Source organism: Protobothrops mucrosquamatus, unplaced genomic scaffold, assembly GCF_001527695.2.
Source record: "Protobothrops mucrosquamatus isolate PMUCROS unplaced genomic scaffold, P.Mucros_1.0 scaffold336, whole genome shotgun sequence".
NCBI lineage: Eukaryota > Metazoa > Chordata > Lepidosauria > Squamata > Viperidae > Protobothrops > Protobothrops mucrosquamatus.
The window spans coordinates 73,891-93,189 of record NW_015386674.1 but is presented as its reverse complement, the minus strand read 5'-3'; the positions used below and the strand labels follow the sequence as shown (position 1 = coordinate 93,189).

The following is a 19,299-nucleotide window of genomic DNA, read 5'->3' as shown; positions in this document are numbered from 1 at the left end:
TAGGATTGAAACATACATATAATTGTACATATAATTGTATATATAATTGTATTGTGTAGAAGAATGAGGTTTATATAGAGGTTAAGGATGATGTATTAAGTTTTTGTATCACGAGAAACAAATTGTTAGGAATATTTACTCTGGAATGCCACGTATGTCCATTTTTGTTTTAATTGTATTATAAATAAAAAACTTTTATTAAAATAATAATAATAATGGCAACTGAGACTGCAGGGATTGCCATCACTAAGCAATGCAGAGTCTAGTTACACTTATTCTATGAGAAAATATTTGAAATTAGTTCAAGAACCACAAACTGACAAGTCCTGTTTGAGGTGCTTACTGTGTGGTTGTTGATCCTTACATCCTCCTCATACTTAGATCGAGCAACAGCCTTCTCTTGTCCTTTAATAACAGTTCCATGTCTAGAATACTCCACATAGTCTTCTGTCTGAGCAAGTAACAATTCTGATGGTGGGGCATCCAGATGTTCTTCCCCTCCATACTACAAGAAGAAAAAAAAAGAAGTCTGAAAGATTTATTTGCAGGATTCCCTCTCCCTGAAGATATTTGCCCATTCACCAGATTGGATAGGATGGAGAAGCTCCAGATTCCTTCCCTTAAATGCTGCTATCTAGCAGGTCCTAGGAAATGTGCCTCTTCCATAATGATCCCTGCCTTATGGAACAGCCTCCCCCCCCCCCCCAGGATCTGGTAGGCTCTCACCTTTTCAGTCTTTTGGATAACTGTAAAGTGTTGATTGGGTTGGAACAGGGTGAGGTTGCAGCCCCAGTATGACTTTTTTTTGGATACGCTGTGAAGCATGATTCAGGTGCCAGGTTTTGTCTTTATTGTTTTTGTTGCTTTTATTTTTAGTGTTATTGTGAACCACCCAGAGTTATGTTTTAAGTTGAGTAGCCATATACATTTTTCAAATGAAAAAAAAATTTTTTTGTAGCATTTTACAAGCTGCGTTTGCATTTATGCTTGTCTATAAGATTCCTATAAAGGAGACAGCACCGATAAAGGTAGGCCATGTGTTACGATGAATCATTTAGTGACTATTCAAAATTACAATGGACTCCCCCCAAAAGTCCTTACAACCATGATTCATAAGTTCAGACCCCCCCTCCCCTACAAATGGTCAACATGTTTAAAAAACTGCCTCAAAATCATCTGGGAATTTAAGGTACCTTACAAAAAAGCATCAAAAGCCAAGAATTACATAAGTTTATTCTGACTTTGAAGTTAGATATGTTTATAATTATGAAGATTTTAACTTTCTCTGGTGATATGTGAGAGTTCTCCCTCCCCCATTTTTAATTGATTTATTGTTTAGAACAGTGTTTCTCAACCTTGACAATTTTAAGGCACGTGGACTTCAACTCCCAGAATTCCACAGCCAGCATTAGAAACACTGGTTTAGAGTAATACTGATCTGGTAAAGTCTCCAATAATTTGACATCTAATTACTTTATAAAGTTTTAATTAATTTAGAAATGGGAAATGACGTCACAGTGTTGCAAACATTTTTTTCATCTACAATGGTAAATTTTTTTTAAAAAGGACATTCTGAAGGAGACTCTTAATTTACCTTCTCTAAGATGCTTTCTTTCTGCTGCTGTTTAAAGTCTTCTTTTTTCACCTTGAAGGATTTGTACAAGAGTTCAAGTTTTGTAGGATCTGCTTGAAGATGAACTTCAGAGCCTTTTTCATAGGCCTCCCAGGCGAACACTTTGAAATTAAAAGAAAGGAAAATATTTTCCGTTTTTCTGAAATACACGAATGTTGAACTATTAATTAATAGGCACTTAGAAAATATTGTGAAAACTCTCCATGAAGGAAATCCTAGAAAAGAAGATTCTTCCTCTGGGATGCTTCAAGAGACAAAGGGAGGAGAGAGTGTGTGGCGGATAAGTACTCATCATCCCCGCCACGTCCATTTCTGGACCAAGAATCTGAGAGAAGTAAAAGGGACTGGAGGACATTTCACTTCATACCACCCCATCCGTCCGTCTGTCCCTCCCTTGATGTCATAGGTTAATTCACTTCCAGCTCCAATCTGCTAAGAATTCATAAAGGTAAAGACAAAGGTAAAGTTATCCCCTGTCTAGTTGTATCATACTTATCTCTATTTCTTAGCTAAGGGAGCCAGAATTGTCTGAAGACATTTCTGTGGTCATGTGACCTGCACAGCTATACACCAAAGGCACACAGAACACTGTTACCTTCCCACCGAAGAGGTACTCATTAATCTGCACTTGCATGCTTTCGAACTGCTAGATGGGCAAAAATTGAGGCAAGCAACAGGACCTCCCCCCATTGTGAAGCATTTGGGTCTTGAACCCAGCCTGTTAGCTTTTCTAGCTGACAAGCGCAGCATCTTTAACCACTGAGCCATTGCACCCCCTAAGAATTCATGAAAGTGTACATTTTCTTTCTGTAGTCAGTGGCCTACAGTATAGGCCACCGTACTGTATTCTGTAGTCAGTATAAGGAAAGCATGCACGTACAGTCTGGAAAGGTATATGCACAGCACCTTTCAAAAAAAGCAATGGTTTTAATATCCTTTGGGAGATGGCACTGTCAGAGGACTTTGCCTGTAGTACTCCCCCTCCATCTTTGTTTGGGAAATATAGTAACAAATATGACATTCCTTGCAGTAGACTGGGCACCTATGAGGGAGATGGGCAGTTAAGAAATGTGATATATATTCTTCCTTAAAGAATCATCTTATCTGAAACAAATTTAACTTAAAAATAAGTGAGCAGCACTAAATGATTCACCTTAGATTTAGTACTTACACTGAGTTTGGGCCATGGAAATGGTGGCTCCCGTGTAACGAACAAAGTTATCTCCTGCATAACTGACTCTGTAAACAAAAATAGTTTATTCTGTAAGTATTTAGCTTGTGATTATATTTTGAACAAACAGAAGCAAAGCAAATACAAGGCCATTCTAATTAAAAAGTATAAATTTAATAGGACCCATTCTTTGTTCATTAATGTGATTCTGGGATTCATTATTGCTTCTCCTATTGCATTTTGATTACAGCAGCCAATCTTTTCAGTCTTAAAGTGTCATTTTAAATTACTTTGTTAGTAATTTAGATCAATGTGTTGACAGAGTAATTTGTAATTTATCTGTCATCAAAATGTATTATGAGAAACAAGCTCCAAATAAAATCTGAGTAAGAAAAAAAGATAATTCTTCTGCAGCAAAAAGTCCATTTCAACTACATACAAATACTTTTTCCTATATGGCATGGTTATTCACTGTGACTTAAAAGCTTTCTGAAGATAATTATAGTAATCTGAGACACTTGTTTTACAGCAGATGTTATATTGTGGGCAACTAATATTCATCTGTGTTCACTACCAACTCTCCTAGATTTTCCAAGATCTATGAGCATTCAGACAACCTGCTTTGAAGAAAAAGCACTACGACACACTTCTCTATATTTTTTAAAAAACTTTTTTCAAACTGAAGATCAACCAGGAGAGACCTTCCCATTTATCAATTCCAGGGCAGTATATAAGACTTTGTATTTGCTGAAGCAATTTGAAGTTAACTTACTCATCTGGATTCTTTCCTGCATTGGCATAAGGATTCTCCCTCATTGCTCTGGTTTTAGGATCATAGTAGGCAGAATTGGGGTCTAGATTTCGTAGGTACTAAAAGCAAGAACACAAAAATATCAACTTGAAATTCTAATATAGCTCATAACGCTATCACTTTAATATAGCTATTCTGAGATTATCATTACCCATGAAATCAGATAATCAATATTGTGAATTCAGCCCACCCAAAGTTAGGATGCATTACAGCTATCACCCATCACTATATCCGTTACCAGTCCTCTTTCATCCTTTTTAGGAAGGAATGCCATTCTGCAGAAAGGGAAGATAGCTGTAATTCTGTATCTTGGACTATTTTGATCATTTTACACAGTATACTGAACTATTTACACTATTATGTTGCATATGCTGAATTCACACAGTATCCTAAGCCATAGAGTGGCATACTTAGTTACGACCTGATGATACTACTGATGTGATAGGAAGATAAGCAGAAGAAAGGTAAGCCTTTTAGAATAATATGGAGAATATTAGCTTCAAAATGACAGTTCTTGATGTTGTCCAGCTTACTTTAGCGATATCCTCTCGAATACGCAGGTTTCGGACTGTAATGCGTCTTTTGGAGTCAAAATTCTGTCCAGGCATATCAATGTCATCTGCATATTTGTCTTCGTCTTCATCTTCACTGTTATGATCTCTTTCCTAAAAAGAGACAGTGTGGCATTAAGTAACTGGTGTGATTTATTTTGCATCAGTGACAAAATACATATACTGAATTTTAGATGAAATGTTTTAAAAAATAGTACTATCAATACAATTTTATTAGTGATTGATTGAATTAGTTGGCTAAGTACTTTGTAAATAAAAAAAACATATAATGCTTGAGGTTGTTAGGTATTTAAATTCTGCTTTGAGCCAAAGTTTCATTATATTGCTTGCCTGAAAAACTGCAGCTGCAATGAGAGATGAATCTATATATCTCCATATAAGAAGGCAAAAGGATAAAGGCTACTTAAAAATCAAGGAATGCTACAGAGAACTTAAAATTCTTTATGTGAAAGACCTACTTACAATAAAAGTGTACATTTTGTTACTTTAAAAAAAAAAACCCGCTCTCACCGTTTGTGAATTTGGTTCGTCGTCTCCCCATCGATGTCGTGGGGAATTCTGGAGCAAACAAACAAAAAAAACCTCTCAGAACCAGCACAATCACAGAACTACATAGTGAAGTTCTCAGAAGAAATGATAAATTGTTTGAGAAAAGGCAAAGCTGTATTCTAAAAAGAAAGGCCTCCACTGAAACTCTCAAGCTAGACCAAGGTGGATTATTAGCTTCAAGCCATTTTATTTATCTAAGACTCTCTCCTCAAAATAGCTTGACAGATCATTCTTTCATGCTTTGTTACGTCACAAAATAAATAACTAGAATATTTCTTAAATACCATACTCACTCTTAAAATCAAGAATGAAAACATACTTTTAAAATAATACTTTTTAAAAAACATACTTTTAAAATAATATAGAATACTGTCAGTTATATAAATTGGCATGTAGTTTAGATTTTAAAAGTAGTTGTTAAAAGGAGATAGGGGATCAAATTGGTCGTAGCGCGTATGATGGCATCCTTGTATTGGTTATATTGTATACCAAGTATACAATAGGACTTAACTATTACCAAATAGTTCATGCTCATATAGAGAGAAGAGAGTTCATTCTGTATGCAATTTTAATTTCTGACATTTCCAGTTCAAAAGATCAAGTAGCCAATGATGCAAAACGCTCCTGCCTAGATTTGGGGAGCTGCTGCAAACCAGAATAAGAAATGTTTAGCTAGCTGAATAAATAAATAGGTTCCCAAGCAAAGGAAAACAAATTCTAAATAATGAAAATATCTTTTCATCCTGAAATAGCTCTGGTTCCTCCAATTCAGAAGAATTATATAGAGTTTACTGCCATCTAGTGAAGCAATTAAGAATTTACTGCAAAATGAAAGAAGTCCATACATTCCTTTAACTTAGTTAACAGGAAAAAACATGACCTTACATAGATTTTAGCCATATTCAGGGCTTTGGGGTCAACAACATCCAATACTAGCTAGAAAAAATTATTTAAAAAACAGGAAAACAGTGCTTTACCCTTCTGATTTAGATGTTTTTTCCCCTGACTTACCACTTGCTCTGTTAGTTTTCCTGAAGCCAGTTCTTCCTGTAGTTTCTGAGCTTTGAGTGTGCGTTTAGCCTATACATTAAAGAAAAAACAGGGTACTTCTCTTAAAAGATTTCCTAACTACTCCATACTTACGATGAAAGAATGTTCTTCTTAATTTTGATGAGCAAGCCATTATGATTTAGAATCAATAATACAGAAATGTAAGCAATTTACAGACAGAAAATTTACTTCAGTATAAGTCAACTGTTACTAGTTTGCTTAACTCTGTCTGAAATCGGTTTCTCCATTTCTTCAATGACTTTCTCGAAACTTGAGAATGTTTAGCCTCTTTGGTGTCTTAATTCAGAGGCAGTCAATGAAAAAATATCAATGGAATCAAAAGTAAAGGCAACCAAAGATTGAGCACGGTGTGTAGGAGGATGCACCTTCCTCTTGCTTCCATTTTTTAGTAATGTAAATACTTTGTGGTTAAAGTTTGAGGAAGGGGGGAACCTTAATTATTAGAAAAGGATGCTGCTTGGTGAAAGAGTTTGCATGCAAACATTAATAGGTACAGTATATTCCCAGGTCTCCAGGCATGGAAGAGGAAATTGTCTGAACACTTGGAAAATTAAAATAAATGAATCAATAATAGCTCTGACATTATTTTATAAACATGTCTACATATTTATATTAGCACAAAAGTCAATTCTGGATGTTATTTATTTTTATACCAACATGACACAATCACACAAAGATACTGTTGATGTTATATTCAGAGAGAGAAAAAAATCCACTTACTAGATCAACCTTGGCATATTCTTCTACAATCTTCATATGCTCTTCTGGGTTATAACCATTCCAACGGTCTCTTTTCCCATCATAATCAAACATCAATTGAGGCTGCATGTGCTCATCTGGTGCAATGTTCGTTCCTGTAAATTTTGCTCCAACTTTTCTAGGTCTCTGAAGGGAACAATATGCAATGCAATCTTTGCTTCTCAGAAAGAAAACGGCCTACAATTATTCCTGTTTCTTAGCAGATATTAGGGAAACAGCCCCTCCATCACCACATAGCACTGATGTTTCTTCTACCTTTTCCTTCCTGCAGACTCTTTCCTGGTGGCATTAAGTTTTTTTTACAGGTGTAATGCAGCTACTGTATTCATCTGACTGAACTACAGTTCCATTGTTAACACTGAAACCAAGGACCATGTGGGACAAATGAAAATATCTCCTTACAAAAAAGTAACTGCTTTGATTCCTTTTAAATGAAAAACACTACTAAAATGTTGTAAATAAAGAAATAAACAGGAACTTCAAAGATCTAAAATTTGGAATACTAAACTAAAATGCTACTGGCCCATCTATTGGGGCCTGGACCCCTATATCCCATAGTAACCTCACTGCAATAATTGCATAAGAATATGCCTTATTCTCTGTCATGTGGTGGAAGCCATCCTGATTCTTTGCGAGTGAAAAATATGGGAAAGCCAGTTTAACAATTGCAAATAGCCCTGATTTAGCTACATTTAACAGCATACTTCATTATCTTGCTACTTTACCAAATTCAGTTGCCTTTTTCAAAACTGGTCCCTGTTTGTCATCTGATTAACCTCTTCCTAATATAGGCAGTCCTTGCTTAATGACGATTTGTTCAGCGACCATTCAAAATTATAGCAGCATTGAACAAATGGGATTTATGCCCAGTCCATAAAGTTATACCTCTTGTGTCTCCACAGTCACAAGATCAAAATTTAAGCATTTGGCAGTCTACTTACAACCACAAGGACACTTCAATTTCACCCACCTGCCTATCTCCCTAACATCTCTGTTCCTTCTGCTACTCTGTGCAGCAGCATTCCTCGGCAGCAGTCCTGGGGCTGAAGTAGAGGCCTGGAGCCTTTAGAAGTCTCCGCTGACTGCTGTCCCCAAGCCTCTACTTCAGGCCTGGTGCTGCTTCTTCTGCAAAGCCCCTGCCACTTCCAGCTGGCCTTCCCCACCTTTTCCCTTCTACTACTGATGAGGCACACCTCAGGTAGAGGCAGCTCAGGTTTCAAAAGGCAAGCCTGAGCTGCCTTTGCCCATGTGGAGAACATACAATGAAGAGTTAAGAGGTAAAAAGAAGGAGGGGGAATGCCTTGTTCTGCTGAGAATTACAGCAGCTCGTTTCAAAATGCACGGGCTGAGGATGGAAAAAGGAAAAAGATGTCACTGTAATTCTCCCATGTGGCCCAGCAAGAGAGGCTCACTCTCTTTTCCCCCCCCTACCTTCTGAGCTCTGTAGATCTTCACAAGGTAAGCAAACATTGTGAGGGCCGGAGGAGGACCCTGTGGAATTCCCCAATGTTTTTGGGGACCTAGCAGGATGTGGTGGGGAAATAGATAGGAAGGCATGCTGCATCTCTGTGGTTGGTCAAAAAGGCAAATGACTGGATGAGTTCTGTAGAATTTGTAACTTTGAAACAGAAGGGTCTGTTGTAACTCTGAATGGTCATTAAATGAACTGTCGTACCTTGAGGATTACCTGTATATACAGTTAAATGTTCTCTAAAAACACAACATAACATCGATCTCGCATCTAAAAACATACTTTCATTTTGAAAAAAAGTGAAAGACAGCAAAACAAGAAGAAAGTTATTATGGAGTATGGAACTTCTGTTCTTATGTTCCATGAAATTGCCTCTTCCAATTTCAATTCTATTAGATACTAATTTCTAAAATACATACAGACTATAAAATTTTACCCGACAGATAAGAGTCATGTTGCTTTAAGGAATATTATTTACCTCTAGGCAATCTTTCTTCTTATGGGTCAATGCACCACAGTTCTCACAAGCACCTTTACGGTATTTGGTTGAGACAGCATTCTAAAGACAAAACAAATAAGTTATTTGCAGCAATAGAGTATTTAGTTTATCCTCTCCTATACAAGAATATAGAATATGGTAGGTCCACTCTAACTTTACAAAGAAATTACCTAGCTATATAAATTACTCTAAAATGGTAATTGCAGGGAATTTTAGCCAGACACAACTAATGAACTATGCCCCTTCACATTTGAATGTAAGAAAATGTAACATACCACCACTGAATTTGACCATTCAAATGCCAGTCATAATTAAAAAAGCCCAACAAATTGGCTAGCACTTATTAATAGTCTTGTACAACAGCATCACTTTTACATATAACTACTTACCTCTTTAACTCCTCGCTTATACCATTCTCCTAGTGATGTAAATTCTTCTTGTTTCTCTTCTTGAGGTCTCTGATGTTTCAATGTAGGCCTTTTTGAAGGATCTATATACCATGGCACTGAGGAAATGTACTGGGGAATATGAGGATTGATGTCTCTGTAATAAGTAGTGTTACAATTAGATGAAAGGTTAGGCTCCAGTCATTAAGTAGGAATCGCTAAACGCGGCACTTATTTTCCAATATTTTTTCTTAAATTCAGGAACCATTTCCATCATACCATACTTTTAAGATCTCAACTGGAACTTTATCTGTGTAATATGGGGAACGGAGGAAGGTTTTCACAGTGAGATGCCCATGTGGCTTAACAATATACCTCATACATAATAAAATATCTTCACCTACATTGTCACAAGCTTTCTGTACATGGATTTGGTCTCTGATTGGTTTTCCTGCCAAAGAAGCCAAAGGAGCATTCTGGCCAAGACTAAGATCTTCTGTCAGCACCAAAATGTTGTCTTATTATTAGGTTAGGACTAAGACTCCTCCCACTTAAATCAATGGGGTCTCAGTCCTAACCTAATAGAATCAGAAGTATCTACAATACACTTTTGAGTTCCAAGATTTTTAAAATTCTGAACTAGAGAACGTATTGCAGTCTCTTTTGATTCTAGCCATATTAGATTTGACATTCCAAAATTTAAATACTCCCAATTGCCTACCCTAGGCTAGAAAAGGCAGCATAGATCAAAGATAGAAAGAAATCAATTAACTTTGTTCACTTCATTACTTAGATCAATATCTATTAATATAAAAAGAATAAACAAATTCTTTCAGAAGCAGCCTCACACTTAGTTTTGTCATAACATGCTAAAAAAGCTAAAGAAAGTTGTATTGAGATTGCAAACAATACTTACTTTCCTTCTTCATCCACTTCAGCAGGTGCATTTCCCAGTTTTCGTTGTTCTTCCAATTCCTTCTTCTTTCTCCAATCTTCTCTCGTCATCTTCTTGGGTTCTTCCAAGCCATTTGATCCTCCAGGAGGAGTAGCAGCAGCTATAGTTTCCATGCTCCCAGATTCTGTTCTTCAGCCTATTAATAAACACATGTTTATATTTGTTAATAGGTTTTCAAACTATTTTAATAAATGCTAAAAAAGTCCTCACCATTTTTGATTAATCTAGCCTGAAAAGCAAATTCCCTCCCAAGGGTACCAAGATACGGATGGACGATATGGAAGACCATTTTTTTTTCCTTTGAGAGCAATCCCTGGATTAAGAACCAGCCTAAACTGAGCTTTCATGCTATTTTTAGTTGTGAGAGCTAGCGCATCACTCAAATACTTCTGAAGTGTTTTCTTATTATACCTTTATACCAATTGTATGAGTTCAGGCAAGACTTTTAGTTTATGATTTATGACACTTTATTGCCATTTTTATTATTTAAAAATATCTTGCATTTTTCTTTGTAATTTAGCTGCCTTTTGTAGATATTACAAACCTTTTTTACAAGCATACATATAATAGGAATATGAGCTAATTTAGTGATATGGAGTTTGGCATCATTAGTACAGGCATTCTCAACTTATGACAGATCACGAAAATGGAACTTATAGCCCAGATTCAAAGTTCTGATGTCTGTAACCCCCATGTACAGTCACATGACCACACTTTGGGCATTAGCAACCAGTTTGCATTTATGGCTGTTTGCAGCAACCTGCAATCACGTGACTTACAACAGTTCTGCCAGAAACTGGTGTTTATTCATTTCTGGCAAAACCCATACTATAGCAATCAATGGGTTAACTTAATGACCATGGTGTTTGTTTTACAATTGCTGCAAAACAGGCATAAAATTAGTTATGGGCATGTTGTGACCTGCTTTATGATCATCACAACTTACATTCAAAATTGTGGGCTCAATTGCAAGTCAAGGACTATCTGTATGCTGATATTATCCAATCATACATCTCTACCCATGCAGGGCAGGTGATACTGTTCAGGAGTTTGGTCAGCACTGGGAGGCTCTATGGACTGGGCATGGTTGGGGAGAAATTGGCTGTGAGTAACTCTACCAAGACAAAATGGTTGTGGATCATTATCCCTCTGTTGTTTGGACAGGTTAACCCCTGCCCCAGACAGAATTATTGTGCAATTTGGGGATTCTTCACTGCAACTGGTCCAGAATGAGTGTCTTGTGCTTCCCTCAAGTTATAGTGCGACTGTTGCAGTGTGAACTGTACTGGCTTCCAGTTGCTTCATAGGTGCTGCTTATCACCTTTAAAGAAATACATGGCAAAGGGAAGTTACTTATGGGACTGCCTCTCTCTCTCTCTCTTTCTGAGGGTATCTGCCATCCCATTATCTGACCTGGGTTAGTTCCAGTTCCCTTTTCTTAAAGGCTGTCATATGTTGGGGCTTTGGAGATGCACCTTCTCTATAGCTGGTCCAGACCTTTGGAAGGCTTTTAGCCTTCTGGAAGATTATGAAGACCTGGCTCTTACCCCAAATACCGGGCTTGGATGAGGGTTGAGTCAGGAAGTTAATAGGGTGGTTGATCTGGCATCTGATGGGAAGGGTTTTCTATTGTTACTCTGGTTTTTATTGGTTGTTGTGAACAGTCTAGGATCTGTATGCGAGACAGACAGACAGACATATAAAATCCAAAATATATTCGCACATACGGTGTAAAATATAATCGAAAGCATTCCCAGCCACCTTCCCGAAACTCCAATTAGATGGGGCAGACGCCCCCTTAGGCGGCTCAAAAATATTTTGGGCTCTTAACACCCATCAGCCCCAGTTGACCTTCCCAACAACACCAGGAGTATGAAACCTACATAACCCAAGCTCCTGGCCAGCCTGAGTTCCCTTGAGCTTTATACAGCAGCGGGCAGAAGAAGAGGCAATAACTGGAAGTGGCTCCTCTGCTTTACGAAACTTAAGAGTTCTGAACTGCCCAGATCTCGCTAACGAAGAGATCCAGAATTTAACTACCTGCCGAACAACTTAACCTGGGTTAAGTGCCTCGTGTAAATACACACCGGTTGCAGGTTTCACCCGGGAAAAGCAAACGAGCCCCGATAAGTCTCTCCGACCCAAACAAGAGCAGTCGCCACTTACTCGTCACAGATCAGACTTCCTGCGCCACCGGGCCTACGACGCTCATTGGAGCCCCACTTCCGGTGTTTTTCCGCTTCCCACAAGGCAGAGCGGCGGCCTTCTCGTCATTCCTTAAAGGGGCCGCGTCCTATTTTAAAAAGGATCCGCTTTCTCCAACGACGTTCCATTCCCGGACTTTGGCTTTCAGTAACCCTCTTTTGCGGACGTAAGTTTAAAGCTCTTCGAAGACGGCCTTTCAAAAGTCGGAGTTTATTCCCAAATGAATGTGTACATTTATAAAGCCATGAGGATCTGAAACTCAAGACTTGGTGTAAATGCATTTTCTTTAATACAAGCCGCTACTAGAATCTGACGTTGCTGCGATAGGATCTGTTATTTATTACGGCAGAAGTTTCCATGGATCTTTGCCTTGTTTTTTTTTTTTAAAAAAAAAAAAAATCTGAGAAAGTGAAACGTGTAATTTACAAAAGTTTTTATTTCTTCATGGAGAAACCCTAGCTATGTAGTCGCTAGACACGATGACTTGATGGCACGTAATCATAACGTATCACTAATGTAATCAATCATTACAGGGGCAGCATACCGTTATTTTGGCAACGATTTAAAAGTGGGTTGTATTGCCTTCCTCCGGGACTTTCTCGACCAGTGTAGCCGACAGTCGTGGTATCCCTGGGGTGGCAGTCTCCCATCCAAGTCTTAGCCACGACCAACCCTGCTTGCCTTCCCAACCCAGGTAAAATGAATCAGACGCTACTAGCTAAACTTACTTGGTCGTAATTCCCCGAGAGTTTCATGGGACTTTGGTCTGATTTAGACGTTCACAGCATCACAGTAAAACACCACGATTCCATGCTGATTGTTGCGATAGACTAAAACAGCCATCCCTCTGAAATATATATTTTTAATTAGATTATCCTGGAGCTTGAAGTTCCCTTTTTCCCCCACCACAATTTGAACATTATGGGATCAAGTCGGTAACGCTTTCGTATTTCACAAGTCGACACCACGCGTCCTTGGCTTAAATATCCCGCCTTGCCTGCAAATGAGATTGAAGGCAAAGAAGTGTAACCTCTACCTCTCCCCCGCCAGCATTAGTTTAGAAAGGGAGCCAATCAGGAGTTTTAACATCTCAACACGAGGAGCAACAGCCAATCAGGAACGACGTTAATGATTTAAAACAATCCGGTAGAGAAAGACCAGTTGTAGATTTTGCACAAAGTGTTTGGCGAGGTAATGAATCAATAAGGGGGGTGTGTGTGTGTGATAGATTTAGAACATCTTTTCCATGACAGCTAGTTTAATTTTAGTTTCTATTTGTTCCTACTGTATTACGTTTTAAAGGCTAGCTCTGTTGCAATATTATAATTGCAAGCAGTAACTTAGGGAGAAGCGGGATGGTCGGTATTTCAATTCTATTCTTTTGTCATAGTTGCTTAAACTAGAATTTTTTTAAAGTATATGCTTTCTATGGACTTGCACTGCTTAGGTGCAGTGCACCTAAGTGCAGTGTACTGCAGTGCTATTTTTCTGCTTGATAGCCTTCTAAAACTAATTTTGGAAGAAGCTCTATTAATGAATATAGAAATGCCGGGGCTACTAGTATTACATTGAAATAATTGAAAAATAAAGGCTTCAGTTCTGTTTACAGGTAGCAGAGAGCAAGATATGCTGACTTCTGTAGTGCGTGCACATCACCAATTCATATGGAATAATATTTTTGTTACAGAACTAACAAAAGTGCTGGTTTAGAACTTCATGAGGCACAGTATTCCAAAATAGGGGAGAATTCTTTTTTATTAAAAGGCTAATTGTATAACTACAAAGTGTTTAATTCAAAGTAAATCCTTGAATACTAGATGTTGGGAAGATTATGAATTGAGACAGTTTGGAGATCAAATGAATGGCTATACTACACTGTATTTAGTCTGACCTATGTATTTTGAATCTTACTTTCTCAACTGTAACTCCTAATTTGGTGTAAATAAATCTCGTTTTATTGAGCTTGACACCTACTTTATCAAAATGTTTATGGAACCAAAATGAAAGTGGATTGTAACTGCCCACTAGTGGGATCTCAGTCTATGTAACCATACTGATAGTTCTTAACTTAGTGTAAACTAGGTCTGATTTTTCTTTGTTTTGAGCCCAAAGTAGCTAAGGCCATTTGCTGAGGCATAATTATCCACAGATATTCTTAGTGACCAAATTATTGTCTAGCCCTGTTGAAATTAAGACAATACAATTTATTTACTTGTTTCCACTGTCAAATCAAGGAATTATATATATTGCATGTAATAAATGGCAGACTATGTTTTCCAAATTGGGAAGAAGCAATTATAAAGTCACATTTTCAAATTGTTTAAGTGAAAAACATTTCCTGTAAGAAGAAGAGATGAATCTTGTATGGAATTTGTAGTCTTTCCACCTGAATCAACTTAAGACAGTCTGAACTAGGATAACTCGTAGTTCTGAAAGATTCTGAGCTTAGAAGCTGCTATTCTAGCTATGTAATATTCTAAGAGAAAAGTACATTTTCAGTCTTGTATTGATGTGAGAGGTTTAGAGAATAAACTTAGATGTGCTATAATTTTGTGGGTATCTGTTTTAGGGATCATTTGATGCCATAGGAATGGCAACACATATCTTCATAGACAAAGAGAATGGAGAAAATAGCACCGCTACTGCTCCTAAGGACCGACTAAAACAGCTATTGGGACCTCGTGAGTTTGCATTTATGTAATACAACTAATATAAATGAGCAAAAAAAATCTTTCTCTAAATTCTAAAAAGATTTAGCATATTAAATGTTTTGGATGCTGTCTAATCAGAATGCTTTGTTATTTTAAGAGGATGGAAGATGAAGAGCTACCTAAATATGATATCATTTGTGGCTGTTGTGTAATGGACAGCACTGAGAAAAAGCCAGCTTGAGATTTTAGGTGTAACTTGGTGACTTGTGAAAAATTAAAAGCGGCTATCTTTTTGCTTTGTAGAAAGGGCCACTGTTTGGACTCTGCCTTGTATGGAAGGAGCTGAGCAAAACTGCAGGATATTGTCTTAGTCGCCAGACAAGCAACTTTTATTGAAATTATCTAAAGGTCATAAAGGGCAATGTGGTTGTACTAATTCCTCCCTAGCCAGTTGTATGATTTTAGTGCATTTGGGGATGCTAAACCTATATTAGAGAAAACCTACTTTAATAAAAAAAAAAGTTGGAATATAGGATCTAAATTGCATTGTGTAACAGGAACTTCCCTCTCTACAGCAAAAGTTTTTGTTGAAAGGTCTCATCCTAAAACCCCTCTTGTTGGAAGAACAGCTAATGTGAATCTAAAAGAATCTCAATCAGTCAGGAAGGCTCTGGGAAGTCTGAACAGACCTCTAGCAACAACAAAGAATCAGTTCCCTAAAGGAAAAAAGCTCTTATCAAAAAAGGTTAGTAAAATTAGTAAAGCTAATTTTTTATTGGATGCCATTGAGATGCTCAGACAGAAGAAACTAACAGTATTCGTGTCAAACAACTTAGAGTAATTTTAAACCAAAGAATGAATAGAAAGCTTGAATCACAATTTATAGAAGTTGAACATAAAGCTTTAGAGGTGTCTCCCAGTCTGCCATGTATAACATTTAAACAGCTACAAAAAAAGAAATAACATCTTGGAAGCTGATGGACAGCCAGAAAAGCAATACAATTGCACTTCTATGCCATTTCATTGGAAGGAAAATGAAATTGATATCTATAAGATTAATTTGGGGTGGGGGGTGGGAAAATGGAAGGAAAGATAAAACAAATAGACCAGGACAAGGGTGATATTTGAGACTAAACAGAGGAGAAGGGCTTTAGTAACCTGGATTGTGTGAAGGGAAGCACAAACCATGAGCTGGTCAGAGAAGTTGCTTGCCCTACAATTCAAGAAGATGGATTAAGCCTAACAAAAGTTATAGTATGCATATACACGGAGAAGGAAAACAGAGGTCCCTGTGTAGGTAGTTTCCAAAGTAACTATAATTTAGAGTCCCAACAAATCAGGATGGTATTATGGGACTTCCAAGGAAATATTCCAAGTAATAAAGATATAAAGATTACTGCAATGTTCAGATTACTTTACCATTGCTGGTGCATTCTTCTAATGCTGAAAGAACTAATTTTTCTCTGAACAGCAAGGTTTTGTTTTGATGCAAAGTCTTCAGATCAGGCTAGATGCCTGATGACTATTTAGGAACATCCATATAGTTTTATTCTTAACAAAATAGAAATCGTTTGGTATTTTGTTATTGATGTTTTGTTTCTTATCCGTGTTCTAACCAGCTCTTCCCCTCTTAACTTTTGGATATTAACCAAAGTTTTCTAGGTGTCTTGTTTTATACATCTTAAGTTCAGGAACTGAGGGCCAGAATGCTTTCTTTTTCACATCATCATTTGGGAATTAACTATTACTAACAAACATGTCCTGCACCGGATCTCTTAAAATATCATTAAATTTATGTTCACTCTTCTGCCTTCCCTTGGTTTATCAGAATATATAAACAAATGATTGTCAGATTTTATATTTAATGAAAGCATATAAATTACTGCTAACAATATTAAATATAATTGCTATTATTTCACATTGATAAACAGTGATATAAGACTTGAAATGGGTAGTTCACGCCCGTAGAGGCAATACAATGGAATTCTTGATAAGGACAGTAATTCTGCATACATTCTATATTCTACTGAAGCTTTTGATCACAGGAGGTGAAGTACATGAAGAAACACTTGAGCCTCGAATTTAATCTCTGTCAACTTCATCTAGAGGAATAAAACTTTTACCTAAAAGATTGGAGCTTCTGCTTATGGGTCTTGACTATAATGGGGCACTGTGAGCTAATAACCTAGGCTAGTAACACTGGAATAAAACAGCCTTTTATATACCCCAGGTTTTCATGTGCTACAATCTCTAATCTTTGTCTTCAGAGGGTGTTGTAACTACTACTTATTATTATTCTTACTTAGGCAAATGAAAATACAAGCAGAACTGAAGACAACAAAATGGTTCCTGAAGAATATCCAGAGAAGGAGAATCTTTTTTCTTATAATCCACTAGGTAATGCTCAGAAGGGAAAGAGCTTGAGCTTTTTTGGCAACAGAGGACTCATTATTGAATAATCAGCTTTCACAAATAAGTATCTGGACAATTAGATGTGATATCACTGGTACGTCATCCTGTGTATAGTGCAGTAGGCTTCCATTCTTGATCAAGGTTAATAAAGATCATGAAAATTTATAAGTTATATTGACTAAATTTAAGTATAGTTTTAACTAAGTTTATCTCTGGCCCATGCTTAAGATCAAATGGGAAGTTGCATTTCATTGTATTCTGTTCTACTGTTTTCCATTCATAGATTTTGAGAGTTTTGATGTTCCTGAAGAGCACCGGCTGAGCCATATGTCTTTTACTGGAGTTCCTCTTATGACATTTGACAGTGCACCTGATAGATTTGCAAGCAGCATCCCTCTACCTGCAAAACAACCTTTAATTTCATGGGACTATGGTAAATAGTTAGACTGTATTCAGAAAATCTAGCAGCTGTGATGTTTTTTTCTTTAACTGCCTTGTTCAATCTGGGGTTTTCAAGATGCACTAAAAGTATAATTTCTAGTTTTACTAGCTAATTTTTGTCATGTGGGCTAATAGTTTTGCAAACTGAAGTCCTAAGATACTTGGAAGGCACCAGGTTAGGAAGGGCTAGAACTGAACAAAGATAACAATGGTTTAGGACTCATCCAATAACTTTAAGATTGATTAAGTAGACACACTTTTTAGTCACTTGGAGCTAAATCAGAGAATATAACTGATTAGAGATATTATAATCTTTTATTTATTTTTATTTTTTTAGATTGTCTGCAGTCAACTAAAGATTTTCTGACCACTCTGGATGAAATAGTAATTGATCTTCCCCCTCCCTTGTAAAAAGTAAACAAGCTATATTTTAAAGTTGTATTATGAATAATGTTGTAACTCATTTCAATGACATAATAAAGAATTTGTAGTTGTAACTCTTGTCTTGTTTGACCTGCTGTAGATTTGGGGAAAATAATTTCATATAAAGAAATTATTTATTTACCATTTTTACCCCAAAGAAAGATAATTCTGATTTTAAGATGAACCCCACAAAGGAGAATATAAAGAGCAAACAACACCAAAGAAAACTGTTTTTTAGCAGCAGTTTGCAGCCACTTGTCCATTTCCCTTTTTACTTCAAAATTATCTACCTTCAGCAAACATAAGAGAATTTTTTCTATCATATTTACAGGTAATAATTTGGAAACAAATCACTTTTCTATAGGATAAGAATAATGCGTATGTGCTTTCTAACTTGCCTGCTGGTCTGATAAAATGTGCAAATGTATGCCCTTGAACATATTTAATATTGCAGACATGGTTAGCTGGAAAAACAGGTGCCAAGTTTTGTGTCAACTCAAACTTCTAGATTAGATTTGTACAACATACTAGATTAAAAAGTGATTGACTAGTTTGTTGTTGAGGGTTGTATGCAAATTTGGCTCCTGTTTATATTATAAATGTTTAGTGTGAGCCTAGGCAGCCAAATTCATACAGTGAAACAGGAGTTAGCATGTTGTATGAACAAAGTGCAAATTTAATTGACATAATTCTGAACTTCACTAATTTTAAGGTGACCAACTTTTTTACAATGAGAAGGAGGACACAAATAAATTGAAGAAAAAAATATCGTAAATAAAACATTTTATTCATTGCAACAATACATAATACACTATAATATGATAAATGCATAACAAAAAACATTTGTAACAATAACATTTTATATTGTAATTATGCTTACATGCCTATTATGTAAATGAGTACAAAAGAAGGACTGTCCTCCCTAAAGGAGGACGATTGGTCACCTTACTAATTTAAACATCTGGGCAATGAAACTAGGTTTAATTGTCATGAGCTGAACTCAACACTACAACGTTCCTTTTATTGCCATTCCTTTTATTGCCTTTGCTATTCTGGCATAGAGGTTGCATTACACAATTGAAATTCTAACTTCAACCTCCCAAATCTAACAATCCTGTTCTGGGATATAGAAATGGCTTGTGTAGTTGAGAATGATTACATTACAATGACCCCTGTTCTAAATGACAGACCACCAACTGACATTCCCGCTGACCAATCTATGTGCCAGACAGGCACAGGTATAAAATGATTTTTTTTTTGTGAGGCAGAGATACTACTGTAATCTGATTC

At 36.8% G+C, this 19,299-nt stretch overlaps 2 protein-coding genes across 4 annotated transcripts in view; one reads left to right on the top strand and one right to left on the bottom strand.

Annotated features, from left to right (window-relative positions):
- SLU7 (SLU7 homolog, splicing factor) overlaps window positions 1-12,134 on the bottom strand; it is an 18,496-nt gene extending 6,362 nt beyond the window's left edge. Inside the window, exons 1-12 of one of the 3 annotated variants that reach the window (XM_015815312.1) lie at window positions 12,044-12,134; window positions 9,839-10,013; window positions 8,926-9,079; window positions 8,516-8,596; window positions 6,528-6,692; window positions 5,748-5,816; window positions 4,698-4,745; window positions 4,149-4,280; window positions 3,577-3,674; window positions 2,805-2,872; window positions 1,595-1,734; window positions 344-505 (exon numbers count right to left, since the gene is read on the bottom strand). In XM_015815312.1, coding sequence (XP_015670798.1) covers window positions 344-505; window positions 1,595-1,734; window positions 2,805-2,872; window positions 3,577-3,674; window positions 4,149-4,280; window positions 4,698-4,745; window positions 5,748-5,816; window positions 6,528-6,692; window positions 8,516-8,596; window positions 8,926-9,079; window positions 9,839-9,990 — 1,269 coding nt within the window. In that variant the 5' untranslated portion in view covers window positions 9,991-10,013; window positions 12,044-12,134. Of the gene's footprint in view, window positions 1-343; window positions 506-1,594; window positions 1,735-2,804; window positions 2,873-3,576; window positions 3,675-4,148; window positions 4,281-4,697; window positions 4,746-5,747; window positions 5,817-6,527; window positions 6,693-8,515; window positions 8,597-8,925; window positions 9,080-9,838; window positions 10,014-11,424; window positions 11,551-11,964; window positions 11,987-12,043 lie in introns of those variants that run through there. The other 2 variants (XM_015815314.1, XM_015815313.1) reach the window with 2 other exon arrangements.
- Window positions 12,135-13,227: 1,093 nt separating this feature from the next.
- PTTG1 (PTTG1 regulator of sister chromatid separation, securin) lies at window positions 13,228-18,050 on the top strand. Its single transcript, XM_015815339.1, has 6 exons — window positions 13,228-13,273; window positions 14,652-14,763; window positions 15,309-15,478; window positions 17,040-17,130; window positions 17,429-17,578; window positions 17,924-18,050. The coding sequence occupies exons 2-6, from the start codon at window positions 14,673-14,675 to the stop codon at window positions 17,995-17,997; spliced, it is 576 nt and encodes a 191-aa protein (XP_015670825.1). The 5' UTR covers window positions 13,228-13,273; window positions 14,652-14,672; the 3' UTR covers window positions 17,998-18,050.
- The last annotated feature ends 1,249 nt before the right edge of the window (window positions 18,051-19,299 follow it).

Bases quoted from the DNA above. Each gene is read 5' to 3' on its own strand.
- PTTG1 (XM_015815339.1), top strand. From the start codon at position 14,673: ATGGCAACACATATCTTCATAGACAAAGAGAATGGAGAAAATAGCACC. The intron at 17,131-17,428 runs GTAATGCTCAGA...TTCCATTCATAG, and splicing joins TTTTTCTTATAATCCACTAG to ATTTTGAGAGTTTTGATGTT. The intron at 17,579-17,923 runs GTAAATAGTTAG...TTATTTTTTTAG, and splicing joins TTTAATTTCATGGGACTATG to ATTGTCTGCAGTCAACTAAA.